Source organism: Vidua macroura, chromosome 14 (genome assembly GCF_024509145.1).
Source record: "Vidua macroura isolate BioBank_ID:100142 chromosome 14, ASM2450914v1, whole genome shotgun sequence".
NCBI classification, from domain to species: domain Eukaryota; kingdom Metazoa; phylum Chordata; class Aves; order Passeriformes; family Viduidae; genus Vidua; species Vidua macroura.
In genome coordinates, this window is record NC_071584.1 from 14,150,081 (window position 1) to 14,176,295 (window position 26,215).

The 26,215-nt window shown below is 45.3% G+C and overlaps 1 protein-coding gene across 1 annotated transcript in view; it reads right to left on the bottom strand.

Annotated features, from left to right (window-relative positions):
* GPC4 (glypican 4) overlaps positions 1–26,215 on the bottom strand; it is a 66,708-nt gene that overhangs the window by 21,257 nt on the left and 19,236 nt on the right. The window contains exons 2-3 of the mRNA XM_053990389.1: positions 15,325–15,483; positions 1,412–1,803 (exon numbers count right to left, since the gene is read on the bottom strand). Of these exons, the coding sequence (XP_053846364.1) occupies positions 1,412–1,803; positions 15,325–15,483 (551 nt within the window). The remainder of the gene's footprint in view (positions 1–1,411; positions 1,804–15,324; positions 15,484–26,215) is intronic.

Here is a 26,215-nt window from a genome sequence, read left to right on the forward strand (position 1 = left end):
GACATCACACTTCATCTGCCACCTCCCCTCCCTCCCACCAGGACAGCATCCCTGAGGCTGAAAGGTTTGGTGATCTTGTAAGAATGACCCCCACACGTCACACATAAACCTCCACAAACCCATCCTCAACCAGCAGCACATTAATCTAACTTGAGATTCATCTCTATTAGGTGGGGAGCCAAGGTGTTCAAGGACCTATACCTGTCACTGCTAACTTGCAACTCCCTCCTGGAGTCTGGGTATTTTAGTTAAGCAACTCCTTCCTTGCTAATTTTCTCTGCCCTTCCATACATGTTCTGACCTACTGCCAGCTGTTTGCCTAATTTCTCTTCAAGAAAAATTAACATGGAAGCAGACTTCTTTTTTCCCCTATCCACAGTATTTTAATATTATCCCCATAAGTAAAAAAAAAATTGAATTATTATCTCATTTAAGGATGCTGTTTGTGCTGCCTACAGAACTGCATTCTGCTTCTAATAGTATCTGAACAGCTATTCTTTGGTTTTTTTTCCTGGCACTTGGGGTGATTCAAACTCCTGCCTGTTCTTTCAGCCTCACGTTTTATTACTCCATAACCAGGTAGAGAGAAAGTAAACGTCTCTCTGCCCAATTAAATGATTACAATAAATCTTCCACAGCCCACAGGAAATGAGCTGAGTTTGTTAAAGGAAATCGCTAGTATTTGTTATCTTACATAATCACTTCAAGGGGATTATTGACTGTTCCCTATACCATACAATCCAGACTAAAATTAAAGACAAATCTCATGTCAAAAAAGCAGTCACCCCACTTAAACAACTCCAAAGTGATTTATATGAAGAGGGAGGTAAACATTTAAGTAACCAACACATTACAGCTGTTTTATTCCCCCAAAAAGTGACTTCACTATAAAAGTCTGGGGTCTAACTTGTGCTGCATGTGTGGCACCAAGTACAAATGGCTTCTGCCCTGTGCAGATGGCTCAAGCTTACTGTTGTCACAAAAGTGCTGTTTGCTCATGTGAACTGCCTCTCCCCATGCCCTGGAGCAAGGAGCAAATCATCAGCTGCTCCATAATAGATGCCTGTAGCATCCCTGACTCACTGTAATTTAAAGGCAATATTAAGAAGAAGATATGGCCATTACACAAGCAAACATGGTTATTTCCACTGCAGAAGGCATTTAATTTCCTGCTGTTGTTGCTCCCTAGACAGAAGGAAAGCATCCACCTGGGGAACAAGGCTGCAGCACTGGGCAGCGGTGTCCTCAGAACGTGACTCTACCACGCAACAGCGCAGCCTACATAGATGGAGCTGGGTCCTCCCCACACTCAGCTACCACCACCCCCCTTAGGTACAGGACAACAGGGAGAGATGCTGCCCATCACGGCTCCGGGGGACACGGGGACAAACACTCATGGGACAGAGCTCACCGCAGACACTTTGCTGATGACGTCCCTGGCGACGGCCAGGCCCTGCGCGAAGGTGCGGGCGGCCACGAAGGCTCGCGTCACTTGCAGCTTGAGCTTCCGCGGCACGTCCCCGAAGGGCTTCAGCTGCTCCGTGTACTTGCTGACACACTCCAGGTACTCATCCGTGAAGTGGTACTGGGGGTTGACCAGCCGGAACATGCGCTCCAGCAAGCGCGCCCAGAACTCGTTGAGCATCTCCTCCAGGTTGACGTTGCCGCCCACGTAGTAGCGCTTCAGCTCCACAAAGAGGTCCTTGAACAGCTCCGAGTTCTGCATGTACAGCCGGCCGTACGTCCGCACAAACATGTCGTTCAGAGACTTCTCTGCGTTCTCCAGGAGCTCTTTGAAGAACTCTAGGAAAGAGGGAGAGAATAGATGGTAAACATGGGCACTGGTTGTGTGTTCACACACTCCTACAACCACTGCTCAACTGGAGGATTAGCACAATGAGACCATCATCAAACTGAAATGGAAAATTAAAGGACTCCCCCTAGAAATTTTCCATGTCTATACCTCAAAACCATGTCTGTATCTCAAAATTTTTGATTACTCTTCATAAACCAATGCCCAAAACTCTCTACAGACTGGAAGACTTTCATGAGTGAAATCTTTCCTGATACAAATATGAATATCATGATTAAGAGTCAGCGAACAAAGACAAAAAAAGCACAGAAGTTTCTGATGTTCCCATTCAGGCATTTTAAAAGATGTAATTTCAAAGAAGAACATATTGGAAAGAAAAAGGTAGTTTTGTGAAACAGATGTTTTGCACAAATGAAACATTCTTTCCAGTTCTTGACAATTCATTTTCCGAGATTATCATAAACCAGCCTCAAAAATGAAAAAACTTTAATATATTTTAAAAACAAATTAAAAAATCTACCTACAGGTTCTTTCTCCCATCCTGCAAGTTCATAATCTCTCAGAGCAAGGCCTGACCACTTACCCAATTGGTCCTGATCACAGAAGGGGCTTCAGATGTCTATGGCAGCAGGAAAACCCCCATAAATGTATCAGAATTTGCTTAAAATCTAAGGCCTAAATACTTGGCACTATAACAATATATTTTTCAAATGACAAAGGACAGATAGGGTTTGTGATCTTTCTAATTTTCTAAAAGTAATTCCCCACTTTGGTTCACTCTTTGGGAGCACTGGACAGCCCAGAGTGGCTGCTGCCATGTCTTGGCAGTGTCTCAAACACTGATAACAAGTTGACCTGATGAGATACCACTGCAGAAGCAGTTTAAAGAACACGTCCTCCAAGAACACATCACCATAACCTTGACACATGGGTCTAAGCACAAACTACCCTGCCACAAAGCCTTTGCCTTGGAGATTTGGCATAGATGAGATAAAATAAAATTAAAAATAGGGGAGGGGTCCAGTAGACGAAAAGCATTTGGGCCATTTTGGAAAAAAACTCCCTGTTCTATGGCCTTGGGGGCAGCTAAGGAGAGCAAGGCAGGTGCCACAGGGACAAAGCCTCCCATGCCTGTTTGCTCCAGCCCCGCAGGGAGCACCAGCACCCCGGGGAGCGGGCACAGCCGGGTGAAGAAACAGATTATTTTATGCATGCCACCAGGAATTGAGGATTCTGACCTCTGCTTTTCTGTGACTCATATTCAATAAATATTTTTTAATAAAACATGCCTCTGTGGTTTTCTAAATCCTCAAAGGAGCAATGCTTAGAGCTAGAAGTTGTTATAAGGCGGGGGGGGGGAGGAATATTTTGGCCTAGTGTGAATTTAAACCTTGTTAAAAAACATTAAAAGTATGCTGAAGTTCAGATTTTCGTCTTCAAAGTGCTCCAGTACAAACAAAGCCTAACACAGAAAACATTTTCTGGAAAAACTGAAACATTCCATGAGTTCCTGATGAGCAAAGTCATGGGGTTCAATGCCTGACATGGCTGTATATAATGCAGCCTCTTAGGAGCACAAGAGGAATGATCCAGGGAAGAGGAGATTGATTTCAAACACCCAACGTGTCCTCTGTCCAATATCAGCAGGAACCTCCACTTTCGTTCCCATGACTGGCATTTCCTCTCCAGGAAGATTTTTTTCTGTTGAGTTTATACTATAGAGATTAGCTTGGTGTATATTAATTTCTAATTCACTTAATCATTTTGAAGGCTCACTTCCTTCCCTTGCTCAGACCTTTTAGGATCACCAAATAAGTTGTTTATTTAAATACTTTGTACCAGGCACAAAACCTGCTAGATGCATCAGCAAACTCTTAAAAAATAATTAGATTTTTAAAATTATATTGATGGCAAATCTACCAGATAGCTCCAACCATCAGTCTAAAGAACCCAAAGCAATGTTTTAAGCCAAGAAAGTTATCTTAAGTAATACATCCATATTACCATAACCAATTTATTCTCCTGACCAAACTAATTTTATTGGTTACATTCCAAAGTGGAAGTTGAATAAACTGTATCCAGGCTTTAGAGCTCTTCATCTCTTAGCAATTTTTCATGTGGGCTAGAACCAGGTAAGTTCATTAATCACCATTAAGAAAATCCTGCAATCTAATTAGCAGCAAATACCTGCACACCTGCAGCCTTCCAGCCAGTAGCTTTTCCTTGTCCAAAAGGAAGGTAAATAAAGGAAATGAAAACTTCCCACCAAAACCAGGCACTTCCCAAAGCACAAGGCAGCACTGCTGAAGGAGGCAGCATGCATGCACAGCGCTGCTGTCTCTGGCTCAAGCTTCAACCACCATTTTCATGGACAGAAATCTCCTGTTCTCAAGTGCCACTTCCCAAAGAAGAAAGGAGGAGAGGACAGAGGAGGTTGTGTCTGCAGCCCGGAGTCAGCATCCACCCCTGCCAGCACATGCCAGACAGGATGCTCTGGTGACCACTGCCTGTTGCTTGGCCACTGGGTGCCACTGCTGGCACCTTGAGGCTGCTGGGTTGGAGGTGGGATTGGATGGAGGGGAGGGGTGATGTTAAGCATGGCACAGGGGATGAAGGGTCACTCAACACAGCAAGCAGGGATGGACCCAGCAGTGGGATATGCACAGCATCTTCCTTCATGCAACACACAGCACTCTTAACCTGGTCAGCAGCAGCAATTAAATTGTATCTATAGATGCATTTTAGTGTAGCTATTGGCACAGTGTAAGTCTGCATCCTCAGTTTCTATCTCCATATCAAGAAATCAGCTTGGGCGCCACACGGAACATTAATCTTTTCTCTGTGCAAACTATGGGCATAGATGCCTGCAAGGAAAAGAAAAAAGCCTGAAAGTCCTTTTTATGAGTTAAATGCTAATCTGACTAGTAACTTGCTATATCCAATTAGATACTAATTCTCCCCTTCACAGAAATGAGCTGATTAGCAAACACCAACATAACCCAGCATTAACCTTGCCACCACAAGAAGAAAAATGGCAGGTTCCTCTCTTACGTCTTGACTGTTTGCTGGGTAAAATAAATGACCACCTTTCATTTGTATTAGAAGTTGACTTGTTCTCAAACAAAGCAAACACACAAAGGCCTCGGTTGCTTACTTTACAGCACTGTAAAAGCACGTTTTACAGCTGTGTTGCAAGTAATCTGTACTCATTAAATTATCACTCTGACAGGCTTCCTGTGAAAAGCTGTCAAATGCAAACATTTTTCACAGACGACAAATCATACTTTGCCAGTGCTCCCTCAGACATTGCTATCTGGAGGGATGGCAGGCTCTCTCTTCCCTCCAGTTATCTTGTTTAAACTCCCTGGACAAGGGCTGGCCCCTCTTGTCGACAAACAGGCACACACACGGCTGGGAAGGGTTTCACAAACTGACCTGCAAGAGCAGCACGTGGCTCCAAGGTCTCCCTGGGTCTCCTGACTAAGAGCAGAGCCTGCAGAGAGGGCTGGCTTACACAGAGAGGATGAACCACAGACAAGGCTTTGGGATAACATGGCACAGCCAGCCCTGGTCCAACCTGACTGAGGAGCAAGGCCACGCTGTACTGCCTTCAACACACCTCAACCAAATCCTGCTGATGCAAAATCACCTTCTCACTCAAGGTGATGCTCAGGAGGACGAGCTCCAGGCTGAGGGAATCAGCACTGTGGGACCAGAGCCACAAAACCTTTCTTAATGTCAAGAAACAATTTTAAAATTTGTCTGTATCGCAGAATGAATCCTGTGCATGCTACGGGCTTTGATGCTCAAAGGAAGATGACATTTCCAATGCAATTAACTTTAAGAGGCAGAAAGGGCAGTAATCTACAATCAGGCAATCTGCAACTCTGCGCTCTGTTTATTCTTTTAACATTTTTTAATTTCAGGGTAGAATTTCAATGCCCACTACTTGGTGAAAGCCTAGAGATGTCAGGAAATGGTAAGAAAATCAGGATGTGACATATGTGCCATCTCTGCAATACAAATCCGGGGGAAAGAAGTCTCTGCTTTTGAACAAATCCTTCTTTAAAAGAGCACACTGAGAAACATAACCATAGTTACTTGACAATTTCCTTTTTTTTCCAGATAATAAAATGTATTACCTCTTTGCAGCTTGAGGGCAGACCAGCCCTGCCAGTAACCCAGTGCAGGGGAGCACTGCATCTCTCCAAGGTGCTTCCACTGCCAGAATAATTCAAAACAATCTTTCTTCCAAATTGCAGATATATGAGCTAATTGAAGAAACACACTCACTCCACCCACTGCGAGACAGAGTAAATCCCACCTCCAAACAACACATCTACTTCTTTTGACACTTTCAGACCCAATATATTTTTGATCTTGGATTCATAGGTGTCACCTGAAAATATTCTTGTTTGTTTGTTTGTTTTGGTTTTTTAGAAGTAAGAAGGGATGCAGTGTTTTCCTATTCCTTCAGATATTTCAAGAGTGGGATATTTCATACAAGAGGGCTTCTGCTGAGGAGAGTCCAGTGCTGCAGGGCACAGTCCTACCTAAATCAAAGGCAGCTCCTGGAAATGAGATGAACACATCAAAGGGGCACATTCCCCTTCACCCACAGACAGGTTTGGCACTTCCGTACATGCGCTGGCAACAAAGGAAAAGCAGAAAAAACTGCCTGGGCTGAGCTGCCTCCTGCCACCACCTGCCCTGTGTCAGGACCCCAGCACTGGTGTCCTCAGCCTCCCCAGCCCTGCCCCAGGCAGAGTCCTCAGGGCTGAATCCAGAGCTGACCACTGCAGGAGTGCAAAGCTGTGCTTTCAATTTCATTATTTTCAGGAGCAAACCACATTTATTTCAGGGAATACCTTCACACAGAGAGGCACAGTGCTCCACAGCACCACACTTACTGCTCTTGTAGCCACTGCAGAGTCAAATCACCAGTGACCCAGGGCTCAGCACCTGAAACCCCCACGTTTTACAGAACAAAGCAAACCTTAACTGCAGTGCAAAAAAAGGTCAAGTCTCATCCAAGAGTTCAGCAAGGCTGCTGAGCCAATGTGCTTGCTACAGACACCCATCTGTTGGCCACGTTCAGGGGTGCTGGTGCCCTTCCAAAAGGACACCAGGGCTGCTTCTCTGCTCCCAAAAGCCACCAGACATGCTGCATTTCCCATGCACCAGGTTTCCTTAGTTAAGAGCCGAGTTTTCAATTGGCCTTATTCTGTTTGAGGTTTACAAATCAACTACACAAACAGATCCCAGGTAGACGTGCAATTACTCAACCACCTTAAAAAACAAATAAAACCAGGTTCAAGCACGCATATGGAACATGCTGAATTTTTATAGGCACAATTAATTAGTTTCAGATAATTTGCCACCCAGCATTTTGAGCATACTCTTAATACATTGTCCAGATTATGATTAATTAAGGACGGTCTGTCTTACCAAAACCTTTAATTTGCCTGTCTGTATAGACAATTACGCTTTCTAGTGTGTACAGGAGAACACTGCCACAAAGAGATTAATTATATTTTCTCCTTAAAAGGTTTACTCATAAAATGTCCACAACAGCAAGATGGATTCCCAGACAAATGCTCCTGCCCAAGCCACAGCCCCACAGGCTGTGCCGTGGAAGGGCCAGAACCGGCTCTGTCCCTGGGTTTTCCAGAGGTGCAGATGCAAACTCCACCCTGCAGCTGCTCCTACCATCTAAAGCAAAATTCAGTCCAGACAGATAAATGGAATTTGGAAGAAAAGAGACAAATATTTCACAGCTCTCTTCACCTGGAGGCTGAAGCCATCCACAGCCATGCCACCTAGTCCAAAGGGATTATTTTTTTCTGAATGTGCTTCATTATTTTTAATATGCCTTCACTTCCTTTATTGCATATACAGAATTTGTAATTTCCACCAGGGAAAAACAAATCCTAGCTTAATAACCTTTTTCCGGAAGTGTTGAGAAACCGATGAACACATAGTGTTAACACATTTATTGAATATGAACTCAGAAGGGCAGGGCAGATCCACAAGCTGTTTATCTGTCCTGTTTTCAAACATGTGTTAGCACTTATTGACATGGGAAGAACTCTTTCACAACTCTTTTACTTGAAGAAGTGCAGGCTTAAATCTTGCCAGTGTCACAGCAACAGCCACAATATGTGAACACTGCAGAGCTGGGAGGAACAACATCTCCCTAAACTTGATTAGTGAAAGTCAAGACAACAAAAACAACTGGGCCACAGTCATCCCATGAGCTAGGAAAACAGCGAGAAATGCCCTTGGTCCCTTCTTGGTCCATCCTGCTCTGCCACATCACATGCAGCAGGATGAGCCCAGACTTTGTAGCCTCCTCATCCCTGGTTTCAGGGACTGTCACTACTCACACATCCCAGTTTCGGTCAGCTATACTGAGTTTTCTCCCCCTGCCTCCATGTTACCTCCTCCCCAGGCATCAGGTCCATCATTCCCAGCATTTCCATCCCCCTCCTTGCAACAACTCTTCCTCAATGCACCTCTCTGCAGCTGTTTCTTCTTCCTCCATTGTTTGCTCTTCCCTCTACTCCTCCCATGCCTAATTTTCACTGCACCCATTCCTCAATCTCTTCAGACACACCTGTGATTTCTCAGGTGCTTCAGCCTTTGCCCCACATCCATTTGGTACCAATACGCCAAGTTCCCAGCCCAAGCTTCACCTGCAAGTGAGCTCCTTCAGGCTGCCTCCCACATCCTCCCAATGCAAAGGAACTTTCTGGGACATTCACTAAGGTATTTCACAGGTACATGCTTTCCCAAGCCTCCCTTCCTACTGCTGTCAGAGTGTGAGGAGGGCCTGCACTACTGAACAGTGGGGGTGTCTTTCTTGTTCCCATTACCTCAGTTACCCTCATCTCATTACACTTGCACAGAGAGCTCTTCCAGCTGGGGCTGCCTCTTATTTGTTCAGCCAGCATGTGAGTGGCAGGACACTAAGACATTACAGTACATTAAACACTAATAAAATAGCTCCAGCCCTGCACCAGTGGACTATCACACCCCCAAGCCAAACCACCACCACCAAAATGGGCATTCAGGGCAGCAGCTACGAGGACTATGCACATAGGCTTGGTGGCTCCTTTGTGCAGGAAGGAGGAAGAGAGAGTTAATTTTAAACAGACAAACAATAGCTCATTGACTGGTTGACAGCAATTAGTAACCAGAGAGCACCAGGCACGTTTCCTGTAGCCATGTACAAAGCCTGTTGCCTGCATCTTTGCTTTTAGGAAAAGAAGCCAAAAGGATAAGAGCAATTTACTTGTGACCTTAAGAGCAGAACTGCTTTGACCTGAGATCATATAAGAGTGTTTGATCCCCCCAAGCCCATGTACTATATATCCTTTCGCCCCTTGCTGAAATCTTTGCTAAGTTACAAGATCTAGTATATTTTTTTCCTCACCTAACCAATAGGGCAGGAACCCCCTTCACCTCACCCCCTGAGATTTCCTATTTCTGCACTAACTTGAACTTGACTTTAGGATCTTTCCAAGCCTCCCAAAAGAGAGGTCTGGTTCTCACCACTGTCAGAGAAGCACAACCCTTCTCAATGAACTAGACTAAAAATCATGGTGGTGTATGTTCCTCCTTAAAAACCTCCAGATGGAGGGGAGCCAGTTGAACAAAAACAAAGAATAAACAAACTTCCAAGGCACAGACAGCAGACAATTTGTTTCATTGCTGTTGCATTGAGTGGGAAAGCACAAACAAAAAGCCCACAAGTGGGATTTTCTAAAGGAAGTGTGTTGGTGGCTGCTCCCTCCAGTTTCTCCTCAGTCACTCCCTCCCTATCCTCAGTAAGCACCAATCCGAAACCAAGTCCGAAGGATTCTCTCTCCACAACAGCTTCTTTGAGGTAAATCTTCCCAACATTTTCTGCCCTGGTTGACATGAGGTTTGGTGCCATTCATTTCTGGAGAGGGCAGAACAAGGCTGCACCTTCACCTCAATGTGAGTGGGTGCAAAGACCAAACCACCCCATTCTTTGTGCCTTAATGATGCCATGGTCATCAGTGCACTCACCTGAAGGTGGGTGGCAAAGGGAGAGCTCTTCCCACCACACAGATTTATTCAGAAGCTCAAATTCCAAGCAGCTCTGGCACAGCAGAGGTCCACCGGGTCTCTACTCAGTGCTCCAGCTGTGCCAACACACCCTGAGCTGCCTCCTGCAGATATGAATGTGCTAGCAGCCAGTATTGACCCCATGGTCCTGGGTGCCACAGACATGGGGGGACCCTGCCAAGGGAGCAGGACGAGGGCCCAGGTCTTTGCTCTCACAGGCAGATTCCAGTAAAAGAGTTAATGTGAGATGAAGGTCCCCAAAGGGCAGTTATTTTGGTAAGGCAGAGCACCCCGATGGGCTGCCAAATTCTAACTATAGGAGCAGCAGTCTGGGCACCTGTGGGGCTCATCTTTCACTGTTTGCCTCCACACTGCCTGAAGCAGCAGAAAGGAGACCACCAAAAGCTTTCTCTTGTCCCTTCTGTGTCCGTCCCAGTTACTAATACATCCCAGCTATGCATCCCACTGCATCAGCACACCTCCCTGGTAACTCGTACCTGGAGATAGCAGCTGGAAGAAAAGGGTTATCTGAACAACAAAAACTAAATTCAGAAATTAATTACAGGCTTTTGCCTCCAGTTTCAGCAGAGCTTGGAAGCTATTTGGCCAATGCTCTCCTGACCAGTCTCTTGGATCCAGCCACATACCAGTTACTGGAAGAAATTCATGCACCCAGGAGTAACACAGGGCTCACACTTTGGTCAAGGGCACCCTGGGATGCTTCAAAGATACTCATCATGATCACCTTTGTACCTGTAGCTACCCTGCCCATTACAAACATGGAGACCACAAACAGGAATTCCTCTGCCCGCTCCTTGTACAGCAGAAGGGTTGTGTGCACCATGGACTTGGGGACCCCTGGCCAGCTCTTTTTTATTGGATTTGGTTTCTTTCCACTTATTGTCCCCAAAGGGTTTCCTTTTACACTTCTGTATTTGTTTTATCTTAAATGCTAATGGAAAATCCAGAGAGATTGGATCAGAAATGGAACTCCTGGCATTTAATCGCTTCCCAGATGCTGGCGTGGGCTGTACCATTTGATACAACTCCTTCTGTCATCTGGGCATTGGGAACACCAAACCTACTGCCAGCCCAGTCCAGAGACAGACCACCTCACACACTTCCCTCCTGTACAATGAGGGTTGCAGAAGTTTGCTGCCTTGCCTAAGTCTGGAGTGCACAAAAGAAAGGGACAAAACTTGGTTTAAGTGCAACAGCAAAAGTGCTTGTGAATACAGGGGCAGGAGAAACAAGGAGCCTGTGGGACTCAGCAGCCCCTCTATTTTTTTCCCCCAGAAAAGGGCTTCAAGTTGCATCTTCCAAGAGATTCAGGATGTGTCTTTAAAAAGTGAAAAGTAAGAACATCTTATCTAGGAAGCAACGGAACAGCGGAAACACTGCAGAAGAGTTATGGGCTATGTCCTGTCCTGGCTCCAATTCCTCAAAACAGCTGAGCAGTTTCCCCAAAGCACTGTTGGCTAGCACAGACCCTGGCGTGGAAAACTTCAGCCTCAAAGGGCAAAAGAGGTGAAACTTCGAATTTAATACATGGAACTGAGCATTTATGCAGTCTTAATGTCACCATTAAGTCTAATAATGTTATTAATCCCCAAGAGAGTGAAGAGAGTGAAGGGGAGGGCACTAAGTTGTGAAGGTAAGACAAGGCACAAGAGATTTTATTTTAAAAAAGGGAGGGGGTATTTAAATCCCTGACTGCTATAGCTGCTTCTATGGCATAAGATGTCACCACAGTCAGTTTCAGCTTTCCCATGAATGTCATTGTCAAGGAGGGAGACACTTACATGGCCATAAAATTTTACCCATTAATTTCTCAGCAAAGCCCATAAACATATCTGAGATTAACCAGCAAATCTTCACCTCTAAAATCATTTAGCAACGGTGAATCCAACAACTCATAAAGTATCTTTTATTTTAACAAAAAAGCATTTCCCTTGCTGCTGAAAATACATATCTTACTGCAACACTGGCATCAGGCTAGTGGTTTAAATTACAACAGGAGAGACCTCCAGGGGCATACGTACCTGTACTGTAAGCAAATATTTAGACAGGATATATAAGATATGGGACTCCTGAGCTCACAAGTTCTCCCAGTGCCTGCAAACCAAATATGTACAGGAGGATCTGATGCTGTCACATTATGCACTGGGAGCTGAAATCACTCCTGGCCAGCCCTTTGGGAATGGATAATCAGCAGATTGTTCCATGCTCCCGATTAAAGAGGAGATAATCCATTTCTGTACGGCTTTGGTGTCAGATCAGAGCAATTCTGGCAACAGTTCCAACAGCACAAAGTGCTCCAGCAACAGCTGATGCAAATGCTCCAGAAGCCACAGGGCATCCCAGCCTCCATCCAAAGGATGTGCCGCCACTTGGACTGTCCTTCTGCAGCAGCAACTGCTGCAAAGGTCAAGTACATAACGGAGGCAGGACAGGTTTGCCTCCCCTCCCAGACCTGAATGTCAAGGCTTGGAGATTAGCAGCCAGAGAACCCACAACAAAGATTTCCAAAGGGCTGGAGGACAGGGTTTGCTGTTTGGGCTGCACCCTGGAGAGGCTGATCGCAGCCTGGAGATGTGCCACCCCACAAGAGAAGTGTCCACTCCTCTTGAAGTGAATTTGGTCTCTGTAATAGCTCATCCTGCCTACTCAGTCACTCTGCACAGCTGTAGCTGTGGATGAGCATTAGCAGAGGATTTCATGTTAAACTAAGGAAGGTGTGCAGCTCATTTTTGCCAGTTTTATTTCCATTTGAATGGATTTCGCTACAAGTGATTAAGAAGCCCTGAAGAGCTGCAAAGAGTAAAATAAGAGCTTGGGTCCATGCAGAAGAGCAGCTCTAGAAGGGATTGTGTTCTTTTCCAGCCTCATCCCTAAGGATCAGGACAAATATACGGGTCTCGATTGCCTCTCCTTCCAGTAGTTTGGGTACATTAGATCAAAAAGTGTGGGATGAATCATGCTGGGCAAGAGGAACTCAAATGTGAAAGACACAACTGACCACAGCTGATCTGATGACCAAGCACCAACACCAAAGAAAGGAAATGCCATCCCACAAGCAGCCAAACATTCAACAGCAGGCTCTGAAGCAAACAAAACACAGCAGTCTAGGGCATGGAACTCCAACATTTTTACAGCAGTCTAGGGTATGGAACGCCAACATTTTTATAGAAGAGCTTGAGGACCTCAGTGAGGAGACTCCTCAACCTGCTCCAGCAACCAGGAGGAAGGTGTGCCTTCAGCCTCCAGGCTGGGCTGGAGGAAGAGAGGCAGTCGTGATAAAAAGCCTCCCAAGAGGTAAATGATGGAGGGTGGTAATCAGTTCATCTCTACTTGCACCCCAGGTAAGATTAAAAAAATCCCTAAATCAGCTTTGTCTGCAGCAAATGAAGATTTAGTTCTGATATTAGCCCTCAAAGACAGAGTCATTAGGCTTTGGGACAGGCTGAGGACGTTGCCAATTCTCCTTCATTAGTTTCAGATGAGGCAGAGACACACCCTTGAGGGACAGGCCAGGCACACTAAACCCAGCTTTCAGGAACAGCTGAACAACACCATCCCCTACCAGACTTGCCAGTCAAGGACTTCCCAGGCTAAAGTGAGAGTGAGACCAGCACAGAATATGCTCTGACGAGCTGACAGGAGAACCACAGAGCACAGACAGAATAGCTTGTGCAGGCTCCATTCCAAACCTATTTTGAAGCCCTATTTCCAAACCTATTTTGAAGCCCTGTGCTTTGACAGGCATCTCAGCTTGGCTTAATGTCCCCCTGCCCTCACACAGGCCCTGCAGCCATCCCTCCCCCCACAGAGGGGCAGATGCACCTCACAGGATGTCTGCTCCACTCAGGGATGCTAATGCAGCGACCCGTGCATGCTCTTTGTTTCCAATGCAGCATTTCAAAAAGCCTCATCGTTCATTTAAGGTGAAGCAGATGCTGCTCCTCTGGTCTCTTTGAACAGGCTTATCTATGGGCTGGATTTCATTAAGTGTCTTGTTCTGCATTTAATAAGCTTGCAAGTCTAGACACTTTGGTTCTCCCTCTATCACCCCTTTGGTGTACCAGAAGGTAGAGACAACAGAGGTTAAGAGGGAAATATTTAGCCAGCAGATTTAGATGCTATCAAGATGATTGCATAATTCTACTTTGACTCACTGCAATTTCATACCCAGGGATTTTTTGCTCTCACCCTAGTGCCAACCTCTTTTGAAAGCAAGAGGCTGCTACCTGCTGTGGTAGTGTAGAGGAGGTTGCTGTGAGGTTCAAGGCAGAGACTTTGGGATACTCATAGAAAACTCATGTTGAACCAGTGACCAAACAAGGGAACAAATGTCCAGAGGAACTGCATGGGGGAACTGTCCTTTACCACAGAGTGTGATGGTGATGTACAAGCAGAACTATGTGAGCAACCCAGTCCACTTGAATTGTCAGATACTTCCATATGCAGCTGGCTGTCACCTCTCTCCTCCAGCCAACAAGGACAACCCAAGCAGCAGCCTGACATCCTGCTCCTCCCCAGATGCCCAGGCAACAGGGAGGGGGCTGCAGTGTCTGGGAGCACTGAGGCACCTACAAAGCCCCACAGGAACCAACCAAGAGTTCAGAAGCAAACCAAGAAATGCCCTGGGACCTCAGCCAGGTGCTGTGCCCAGTGTCTAGGCATCGACTTCAGCTGTTTGCAGAGGTGCTCTCAAAGAAAAAGCACCTGGCTACAAGGTGGGCAGTGCTGGCTGTGTGCCAGCTACCTCCAAAGAGAGCTTCTTCCTGCAGCTCCCATGAGCCAGGCATGCCCTATGGAGAGCCAGTCTGACAGGACACATGTGGACCCAAGGGCAATACTGAGACCAGCCATTTGCTTATCTATCAGCAGTTAGCATCACTCCAGCGATGGGAACTCAGCCGAGACTTGTTCATTATGGTTCTGACCCTGCATCACACATGAACCCTCGGCCTCCACACAAAACCACTGTGTTTATCTGCTGCTCTGCTTAGCCCCAAAGGCTAAAAGTGAGATGGATACAAATCCTGTGGGCTCACAATGTGCTGGGAAAGATCAGCATTGCTGTGGATCGGGGCTGCAAGACGTGCACTTTACAATTACGCACGCTGTGGGGATGTACCAACAAAACCAACTGCAATCTTACATTAGAGCAAAATGGCTTTTCAAAAGATTAATCAGAAAGAAAGATCTCTCTCTTTGGGAAACAAGCAGCCATAATCAGCAAATACTTCTCTCTCACAGGATTGCAAAACAAGGCATGCTCTGCCCTTTGAGCCGAGTCATGAACTTTCCCAGCAAAAGGGGAGACAGAGCAGAAAAACTGCACAGAAACAACAGGATGGGGATTTTTCACATTTTTATCCCAAGGAGAGCAAGTTCAAGGTCTCTGCACTTACCATCAAACTTCTTGTATCGGGAACTAAACATGTTTTGTAGGTGATTGCTAAGCTCTACGACGGCGTTTCTGAAGTCGTGTTTACTCTGCTGACTGTACTTCTCCTCCATTTCTTGAGAGCAGCATGTGTAGCCTTGCGAGCAGACTTTCAAGTGGTCACCTGAAAAGCAGAGAAGAAAATATCCCAAGTTAAAAGGACTCTCTATGCCAGAGAAGAAAGGTCTCATGAGGCAGGGTGTGAAGATTTGCAGCATCATTTACTTCATAGGAGATTCCCCCCGCTGCGAGCGCGAGGCCAAGCACATCAAAACCTGATGACTAAGAGAAACTTTATAGCAACACATGTAAAATCCTTGTCTTTCTGTGAGAACATTAGAAGTGTCCTCTTACTTATTCAGTTAATAAACAGAATAAACAGATACTCATTCTGTACAGTATAATTTGAAGAACCAGAAAATTGACCTGTATATAGGCATATTGTATATGGTAACTTGCATGAAGTTTTTGCTGAGTATTTAAAATACTTCCACAGTTCATTCAGTTAATATACAACATCAGTGGCAATGGCCCTTTTTGTCCAGATAAGTGCTTTTTTCTTCACCCCTCCCCAGTCCAATTATCAGAGGAGAAGTAGTCTCTCTCAGAAGCACAGTTGTCACTGACACTAAATTATACTTGCTTTATGCAATGGCTCATGTAAATGCTTCATAGTTCCCAGCTCCTAATTCTGCAGTTTTCTGTCATCATCCTGGAGGAAACAGGGGATTTGTTTTTGGAGACTTCAAACAATTTTTTTTTCCTTAAGATAATTCTTTCCTAAGAATCATCTAGCTCAAGCTGGCTTGGTCAGAGGGATCATCACCAAGTGTTTCAGTATCTGCAACAGCTCCATTTCAAAATCTCTCTGACAATCTGGACACAGGATCTGGACCCATGTAATTTGCTTTTAGATGCCTTGCAGCAGTGTGGGATGAAGCTGTCCCCTTGCAGCACCATCCCTAAAATGCCGTTGTCAAGTTTTGCAGGCCAAGGTAAACCCTTGGCAGAGCAGTCCTCAGCTCCAGCCCTCTGACAGGCCCCACAACACAGCACCAACACAAAGCAGGTGGGCTGATGCTGAAGTGGTTCAAATTTGGGCAAACTGTGCAAATCTTTGTCAACACAGAAGATATGATCAAAACAAGCAGTCAGGATGAGAAACTCATGTTTCCAAGTAAGATGGTATTTTAAAAGACACAGCCAACATGTAAGCTGCTGCCTTCTCTCCCATTTCATACCCTGCTGCCAGACCTTATCCTTCATTCTGAGGAAACAGATGGAGAAGGGAAAGCTCTTCCCTGCCTGCTCCCACCCTGGAAGTCACCAAGGACCTCCAACCACCGTGGAGGTTCAGAGACTCACTGTCAGAGCTGCAAAGGACTTGTCAGCTCCCATGCAGAAAATAACATCCTCCTGACAGGCAGTGCACCACACATTTAAGGAAGAGCCATCCATCCTACCTGCTACAGCATCAAAACTGGGTTTAGAGAAACAAAAGCAGGTTTTGGACAGTTCAAAGCCTGCCCTTGGTTAACACAACAGGTTGATGTTCTCCCTGCCTTGTGCAAGATTTCTCAACCATGTCTTTTGCTCAGGTAGTGAACCTTTGTATCACTGTGCATGACTTCCTAGCCCAGAAAGGTTAGTGTCTCTCCTTACAGACACTTCAGGGACATCTTAAAAAGCAACACAAATATTTTTATCTCTCTCTCTATATATATAGTTCCTAAGAACCTGTCCTCCTAAAATTTATTCCCTGTTGCGCTACAGGGTTTGTTTGTTTTCTGTGGCATTACAAAGAGACCTTGACCAGCAGATAATTCTGACACAGCTCATTTATTGCACAAGACCATCCACTGCTCTTCAATTATGGAAAGCTCAAAGTCTACTACGGGAAACAGCACTGCTTAAGCACAGCTTTTGGAAAACACAGAAAAAAAAAAACAGAAAAAAACCCAGAAAAATGTCACTGACTCCTTACAGATACATCTTTTTTTCACAGACTACTTCTTTCTGTCTCAGAGGAGCACCTCCAGAAGCAAATACACTGCTCCAAGTGAGGCAGCTCCAGGCAGCTTAGTAAGTCATTTAAAAAAGAGGAAGGAGTGCACCCAGATTTTCAGATCCTGCCCACTACATCCATCCTGGAACACGCCTGGGCATTTCTCTCTGAGCCCACCTTACAAGCAAGCATCAAAATAAGAAAGTGCCCATGCATCACTGCTTTATTTCACCCTGAATCTCTGCTCCAATTCCAATACAGGACTAAGGACTCTGACACAACATTAACCATGAACAGCAGCAAAGCTAATTCAGACCTACTGATAGTGGGATTTCTTTTCCTAATTACACTTCACAGACACTTCTGAAGTTGTCCACAGATGCCCTGTGATCCCTAATATAGTGGTTTTAACAACTTCTCCGATTTATTTATTATTAAAAAAGGCCCAGTGTATTTCACACATACAGGTATCAGTTTCAAATCTATTTACATTATTGAACTACAGTTACCATCCAACCTAATGTTACAAAGCAAAATCATTTCCTCCAATCCCCTTTGTCCCAGATTTGACAGTGCCTCTCCAGGACACACGTGCAAAGCCAAGCAAGAGCACTACTGACAGTAAATCAAGCTTGCACAGATCCCATTAGGTTGATCATTAAGAAATAATGCTCCAAAATGTAACTCAGACATTCAAAAATGAATGACCAAGCAATCTAATTATGGAAGATATTTCTCAGTCATGTCAGCACTATGTGGTCTTGGCTCATGATCAAGAATTAGCTCTGTCTGGAGCTGAAGAGCTCTGGCTACTCAGTGCTAATCATAGGAGGATGCACTCTGCTACCCAGCATTTAAAAAACAGAAAGTTCAGGTCTGTGGGCTGCTTTACTTGCAGTTTTCTTATGTGGGAGATGCCACTGGAAAGTCACTGGAAGACACTGGGGGCCCAGTTTTCCCACAGAGAGGTTTGTCCTTAGCACAAGCACATCCCTAAGAATACATCCAAACAACACTGGCACAGTGTGTGAGAAATCTCCTGTCTGGCCTTTTAAATCTGCTAGCAGAGCTGATCCATTCAGGATCCATCCACAGGACTCATCCCACGCAGACAGACCCTGATGCAAGACATCACCAAACAGCTTTCAAACACCACGGTGCCACAACCAGGGGAATGGAAGGGATGAAGGCTGGAGAGCTCCATGTGAGCACGGACCAGTTATGCACACACAAATACCGACCTGGAGCCAAGATCAAAGCAAACACCCTTTGTAAAACCGGCAGTGAACTCCTCTAAGGAAAACGAGTGAAAAATATGTATTTAGGCGTACTTAGCAGAGATCTAATGTTTATGTACATTATGTAGAGATTGCTTATGGTGTGCTCTCACTGTCAAGGACACATTCGGCAATAATTAGTTCCCAAGTTAAAAATCATCAAATAATGCCCATACAAGGCAACTCTTCATCTACTGTTGAGTGTGAAAACCTCGGCAGCTTTTGTAATTTATCACCATGTGAGCACAGCAAAAACATAACTCTGCCACAGCCTCCTTTCAAGTTAGGCTTTTTACTGAATTGTTTGGCAGGGTGTGCAATCATCACATCAGGGGCTGCATGGCAAAAAGAGCTCAAGTAGCAGAGATTGACTCCAAATATCTACTGCATATGCACACCATCACCACAGCTTGACATGGATTTGCAGCAGAGCTTTCTCATGGCTTCTTGCAGCAAGACTTTTCCTTATTTTATGATACATATGAGTACAGAGAGAGAAATGAGGGACCAAGAATTACAGAAGATACTTGCTCCTTGGCTGGTTTTTGGGGATTGGAGGTGGTTGCTTAAAGAAAAATGTGATGGTACATGATGTTACCATCTGTACATCCAAGCAAATGCGCTCAGAAAGGTAATCCTGCAAACTTATGATTTAAGCCATTACAGAAACACTGCATTTAGCAGACTCTAGGCACACAGAATTTCTTCCAAATCAAGTAACTATTTTGGATTGTGTTGAAAAGCAAGTTTTCATCAAATTAATAAGTGAGCAGTGCAAACTCAAGGGCTACATGATACTGAAAAGCAGTTCTCTTTACCAAACAATTTTCTAAGACCTTTTTAAATAAAATGCTGTTTCTGGATGTCTAGCATGCCTTTTCAGCCTGCTTCTCCTCACCTCTACCAAGTTCATACTTTAAGCACAGCTAACTGCAAAACTAGCTAAAGCTTCAGGAGGAGTTTACTGGGAGGCGAGGAGTGGGTATTTCTGTAAAAGACTTCCCACACAGCCCAGCCCCTCACTGGAGCTCAGTAAACAATCCAGAAGTGGTTTATGGTCTGAGACATTACTGCTGGACTTTGCTCCCATGTGAGAAATCAGGCTGGGGTAAGGTTGGGTGGTGGAGGAGCAGGAAGCAAACACTGCTGAGGACCTGAGAGCTGGGCCAGCATTTCAGCCTTGTGGTCTGCCCCTCCCCTCTAGCACACATGGGCCTGTGTCATCTTTAAAGGAGTTTTATGACTTCCTCTAAACCAACTACCAAAGGAATCCCGGACTGTAATGCCGGACCCTAATCCAATTTCACACTAGACTTGCCTTCTAATTATCACAGAATATTAGGCTTCCACCCATCATATATAATTGACATGCTACCAAGGCTTTACAAAACCCCCAACAAAGATGACAAGAAACACTAGCATCACCCCTGAGCACAGCTCCACTGCTCCAGCCCTGCATTAGCAAGGGGCAAGAAGAAAGAAAAGCATGAGCTTGTGATTGACTCCGGCGGAGTCGAGACAGACACAGCTACCGAACTGTCCATTCAATCCAATCACCTGTGATTTACCCAAAATACCAAAAATGCCCAGTTTTTCTGGCTACAAAATGATCTGGGCATTCTCAGCACCTCTGGGAATGGACCATCTTCAACAGCGCTGCCGTAATCCCCACAGGATGTCGGCACAGCCACAGCATTATCACTGCTCACACTGTTGTTAGATACCTGCTAATGAGGAGCACTACCAAAATGCACAGAGTGTTGGCATTTAAATATTTCCAGGTGAATTACACTAAGCTGTGTGTTCCTCCTGGGTGCAGAGCTTGGGCTCACTTTTGCTCCCTCCCTGAGTGGGATTCCTGGGATCAGTGGGTGCTGTGGTGTGGGTGGCTGACGGCATGCAGGGCACCAGGAGGAAGGAGATAAAGAGTTGGTGCTCTGGTCCGAAGTCCAGGCTGCCTGTGCTGTTGGGAAGAGAGTCCTGCCATTGGCAGCTGCGTGGGACAAGGAACTCACAGGGCTTTTGCTATCAAAGCAAGGGGAGTAAAAGCAGTCCTCCTGTCCATGCCACTTTAGACTTTTAGGTGGCCCTGGCTGGTGCTGACTCTTTGCTGAGCCCCTGCATCCAGCTTACTCTTCTCCAAAATCTACTCAAGGCAGGGTGAAGGAGCATGTCCTTACAAGTGGAAAACATCGCTCTGCTGCTTCCCAGATATTTGTGTATTTATTCATACGCTGCCCTTTAATATAGTTGTTTGCAGTTGGTCTTGTGTTTTTGTTTGGGTTTGTTTCTTTCTTGTTTTCTTTTTTCCCCTTCTCTTCTGTGTAAAGCTGGTCTCAGAATTGCAGCAGGTTCCGCAGTGCCTATTTTTGGATCCTGCAATAGGGAATTAATCTCTCTGGAAGTTAATTAACATGTCTCTTGTGTTCCAATTTATAGATTATATTATTGTTTGTATAAAGCCTGGGATATTTTTTTTAAATTTTATTTTAAGTCGAAAACAGGAAATTGTGGCTGAATTCCACGAGCTTTGTTTCTTATTTGAGGAATTAAAAACATCTTTAGGTTTTGGGGTTTTAAAAAAAATTTTTGCTTGGGTCACAGCTGCCAGTTTGCATGCCTTTAGCGCTCTTACTGCTGTGGAGCTCATGGAAATGGTAGCTCTGCTTTGTGCCGTGGTTTTGCTTGTGCCAGCAAGAAAGCTTCACTTCTGTTGAGCCCCTGCATAGCTGATAACATTGGAAAGGGGGGATGGATGCTCAGGGGGTTTGGCCACACAGCCACAGTTCCAGTGCCTTGGGACAGGGCTGCTTGCCTTGAAGTGTGCCACCAGTTGGGAGAACAGTGGCTTCCCATGGTAGTGCAGCTCTCGGCTGAGATCTGTCTCACCGAGTGCCTCCCAAAAACCATGGATGTCTTACAGCCTCCTGAGTTGCTTTTGTAATTTTTAGGGGTATTTTTCCACATAAAGGATGATTCTCAGATTCACCAGAGTCATCCACTGCCAGATCTGGGACTTGCCAGTGGATGACCAGACTGCTGGCACAAATAGGTGAGCCTGGGTGCATCTCACAAGAGCCTACTGTGTGGCTCTGAAATGTGCTTTTGTGCATTGACACTGGAATCAGCTATGTTTGAAAAGGAAAAAGTAACTGGAAAAGTGGTTGCCAGTGGCATATTCCTGCTTTTTCTTGCCTGCCCACATGTGGTGTCACCCAGCACTGATGTGAGCATCCCTGGAGGTGCTTGGTGGAGGGTCTGGGGCATGCAGAGGGAGAGGGGCCAAAAGCAGAGGGAGAAAATGTTTAGAAGGAAAAATATTCCAGTTTAAATGACATGGATGTTGTGATGGAATCAGTTTTGGTCAGAGGCTGCTTTTTTTTTTTTTTTTTGCAAATAGCCAAAAGCTTTAGGGGGAAAAAATACAAACAAGCAACGTTTTTGGCTTTGTTTTGCCTTCTTAGTGGGGAATTTGAGGGAAAAAAAAAAGAGAAGTCTCACAACAAAAGTAACTGTCTCCCAGCCAGATCTTCTATTTGCTGTTCCTTGTGCCTGAGGCTTCAGTAATTCTGTGTATTTGCTGTTCCAAATGGATTCTCTTCCCTGCCACCCCTTTTGCCCCTTTTAATTGCATGAAATTATACTTGGTGAGATTTTTTGGATAACCCCAGTAAAATTTTGAAGTCTGCTGACTGCATGAAACTTCTTTTTCCTGTGACTTTTAGACTTTTACCCTTAGGTAAAGGTAAGAGTTACTGACTGCAGGTATTGGGCTTTTTACGTGTTCTTTGGTAGCTGGTAGAGGGGCTCAGCCATCCTGGAGGTGGGTTGATCTATTATCTGTATCCAACCTCCTCACCAGAGAAGTGAGAAAAAAAGAACAATAATTTTCAGCACACCTTGTCCCTTGTATAACACCACTCACTTAGTGCGTGTAGGCAGACATGTTATGAGAACTATTTCATGCCTAAAGAATTTAGCGATAATAAAGTGAATTTGCATTTCCTAAGTTCTCACTCAGAGATACCATGGAGGGTTTTTTGGGTTTGTTTTTTTAATTAAGTAACAACTCTTGGTTTTCATTGAAGGTTTCTGTCTTAGCTAGAGCCAGGGAGAATCCTCTAGTTAGCCAGAGTTATTTCCTTTTCAGATTTGCTTAAATAGTAAGTTTAATTATGTCATATTTTAATATTCTTTTTTTCCCCTTGCCTTATTTGTATATTCAGGTCTTTGTGTGGTTTCTCTCTCTTTTGATGTTTGCAGAAATGTATTATCTTCATCTGTCTGGTTAGTGTTTGGTATGCCACTAATTGACTCAATATCCTGTTTGTTGGAATGAAAGCAGGCTCTATCATGGCATATTTTTCCAGGGTGTAAAACCTTGCAGTATTCGGGCCACCCTGTCGGGTAGGAAATTGTTGGCTGTGCTGTGGAAACGAAGCAGTGATGGTATTTTTCCTCAGGTGAGCTGGCTTTTAGCTTCTAATGAACTCTTTAAACCTCACTGAAGGCAAGATCCTGCATCCTCCTTGCTTAGACATCACCTGCAAAGGGCAGAGTCCCCAGCCCAGATGTGCTGTAGAGAGTTTTTGGGCTTGGTCCTTGGGGTCTTCCACCTGCACCTCTCCCATTGCCCCAACCTCAATTTGAGAGCTGGGCAGGAGGGGATCTCAGTTGACCAGTGATGCTTCTCTGGGCTGCTGTAGAGAGCAGAGACAGATCTTTGTCTTTTGTTTGGGTTAGGAGTGTGGGAACGGCTCTCCTGGTCTATCCCTGCCCAGGAGGGATGTTCCAAAATCACTCTGGTTGACCTCAGCAGACATCATTTACCCAGACTTGGTCCTTCAGGGACTGCCTCTGTCATCAGACCCAGGATGAGCTTTGCAGTGGTTATTTGAACCTGGGCGGGTGGATGCAAGAGCCCTCTTTGTGTCCTAAGTTGCTCTTTCCAGTAGAAAATTAAGTTTCTTAATGTGCATTTGCCTTAATGTACACACATGGATATAAATCTCTCTTGTTCTCTGCACTCCCTGACCCTCTTGGCAGTAAATTTGGGAACCCAAAGCTGTCAACAAAGCAAAATGGAAAAATAGAAGCCAGACAGACCTCGGTTGTATACGATATTTTAAGTAACTGTAGGTACGCGCTATGGAAATAATTAGGATTATTTGTTGTGTTGAAGGGAGGTATGTCACTGAGGTATTGTGTGCACTGCCATTCCCGTGCCTGCAAGATGGATTAGCAGCTGAGTTAACAGATGCAGTAAAGCTCAACTGAAAATAGTTCACTGTTGTTAAGCATAGGTGAAAGGGCTTTGGTTTGGGTATCAAAGAGTGTATTTTGACTGCTTGACAAGTTTTCAAAAAAAAAAAAATCATTTCACTATTATAAGCTTTCTCTGAGAGTCTGGGGAATTTTTTTGTGCCATTAGAGTAAGCAGCAAAAAACTGAAATGCACATTGATTAATAACCTAAGTGGAAGTGCAGGGGAAACAAGTGGCTTTAACATTAATAAGGCAAATAAACCATTTATATAAAACGGTTGCTAATTGGGTGGGATGTTAAATATGCTGCATGCTGGCACATGGTGCTAAACTGTGGTACTTCCATGACCCTACCAGTCAGCTTTGGGAGCTGACTACATGGTGAAGATGTCTTCTCGCTTAAAAAATCCTGTGTGGCTGGAAAAAATGGTTCAGGTTCAGCCATGATGGTTGAATCCAGGACCAAGATCTTCTCTGACTCTGAAAGAGCTGGATTCCCATGCCTGGATGGAGAGTGGTGCTGGCTGTTGACCTTCATGGTGAGGACCTGAGCACATGGGATGTGCTCACTCTTCTGGTGCTTTTAAGGTGTGAGACCCCAAGAGTTACTGATGTTTTGAGGAGGGAAGAAAGGAAAGCTGACTCTAGTTGCATGAGCCTTTAGAATGGGAATGGGAAATAATTCACATTGGAAAGTGGGATATGTTATTTGGTGTCTGGTGATAGATGTAGGGAGGCTGCTGCACAGAGTGCTTCTCCTGGAAGTGTGTAGTTGAAGTAAGGGTTTGGGATGGTTGTAACACCATGCACTCAGGAGCACCGGGGGAAGTACAGCCCCAAATGTGCCAGCCTGGTTTGCCCTGCTCTGATCAGAGGGTGCCAGCAGCTCTGCATCATTTGCAGGATGTGAGCATAGGATTCTAACCCTGCTGCGCTTCGTGGGTGTGTCACCACTCTTAGCAGGACCTCAATGGTGTTTTACATCCCTTCCTTCCTGGCACGCGACCATCTCCACAGGAGTATTCTCCCCAGTAAAATAAACACAAGGCCGACAGCAGCACAGCTTTAAAGCTAGCAGAGAACACTGACCACCCAGTGAAAAAGGAGAGCTCTGATAAGAAGCATCAACTAAAAATTCAAGCTTGCTGCTTCTGCCAGGAAGAAAGCATATCTTGAAGCAGCGTGTGTGCGTGACAGCCAAGGAGGAGGTGGCAGGGCTGCTTTGAGGGTGGCAATGTACCCCAGAGACAGATATTTTTTCCTCCCTTTGGAGGGAAAACCTATCTTCTCCATTGGCAAGAGTATTGCCTGCTTGGGGCTTTTGGAGTCAGGACTTAGGACTTGTGGTAACTGGAAGTATAAAGAAAAAGATGACAAGGTTTAAGGGTTTGGGTGTGGCGAAGTCCAGCTGTAATCTAACAGTTGGGAAATCAGGCACCTCCACTGTCTCTGCATACCCCCAATGTCACCACAGGCACCTCCATACAGGACAGAAAACTGAGCTTTGGACTGCTTCAATCAGGAACAGCTAAAACCCAAGGCCCAAGGAAGAATGAGTTTGCTTGGGCAACTTGTCCATCCACACCTGCTGAGAATCACAGGCCCCTGGTGCCCCCAGACCCCGTCCAGCAGACCCCACTCTGGTCCCTCCCTTAACACAAGGCAAATAAGCAGGGGTTTGCCCAGAGGGTCCTGAAGCCTTGAAGGGAAGGGCATCATCTCTCCATCCTCTGGCTGGGACGCAAGCAAACTTCACTTTCTTCCAGGCAGGGACAGATCTTCCCCAAAGTGCAGAAATACAATGTGAATAACTCTTTTTGGTCTGGCTGCCCTCTAGTACCACTTGATGATGGATGGTTGGCTCCAGACAACATTTCACACACTGTGGCTTGCTAAGGACCAAGCCTGAGGGCTTTTGCTTCTTAAATCCCCCTTTATTCAAGCTCAGAGATACCCATGGCCTTTCTGCAAGACCTGATAACCAGCCTGACCTGCGAGGGGAGGCAGGGTCCTCTGAACACCTCCAACAGCATTCACGCCGTTGCTCAGAACAAACTCGTTGGCAGGCAGAGTCCTTCAGCAGGAGCGCCCTGCCAGCCCCAGGAGGACACTCAGGGGACATCAGCTCCCTGCACACAGCAAACGCTGAGCAGAGCCAGCAAAAACAGAGCGAGGCACGGCCACCACCAGCCTTTTGGAGGATGCTTCCCACCAACTGCAGAAATATTTGCTCCAACAGCCTTGAAGTCTTTAAGGGAGAACTCAACTTTTTTTATTTTAATTTCCAATCCACTTATTTTCCATTTCTCC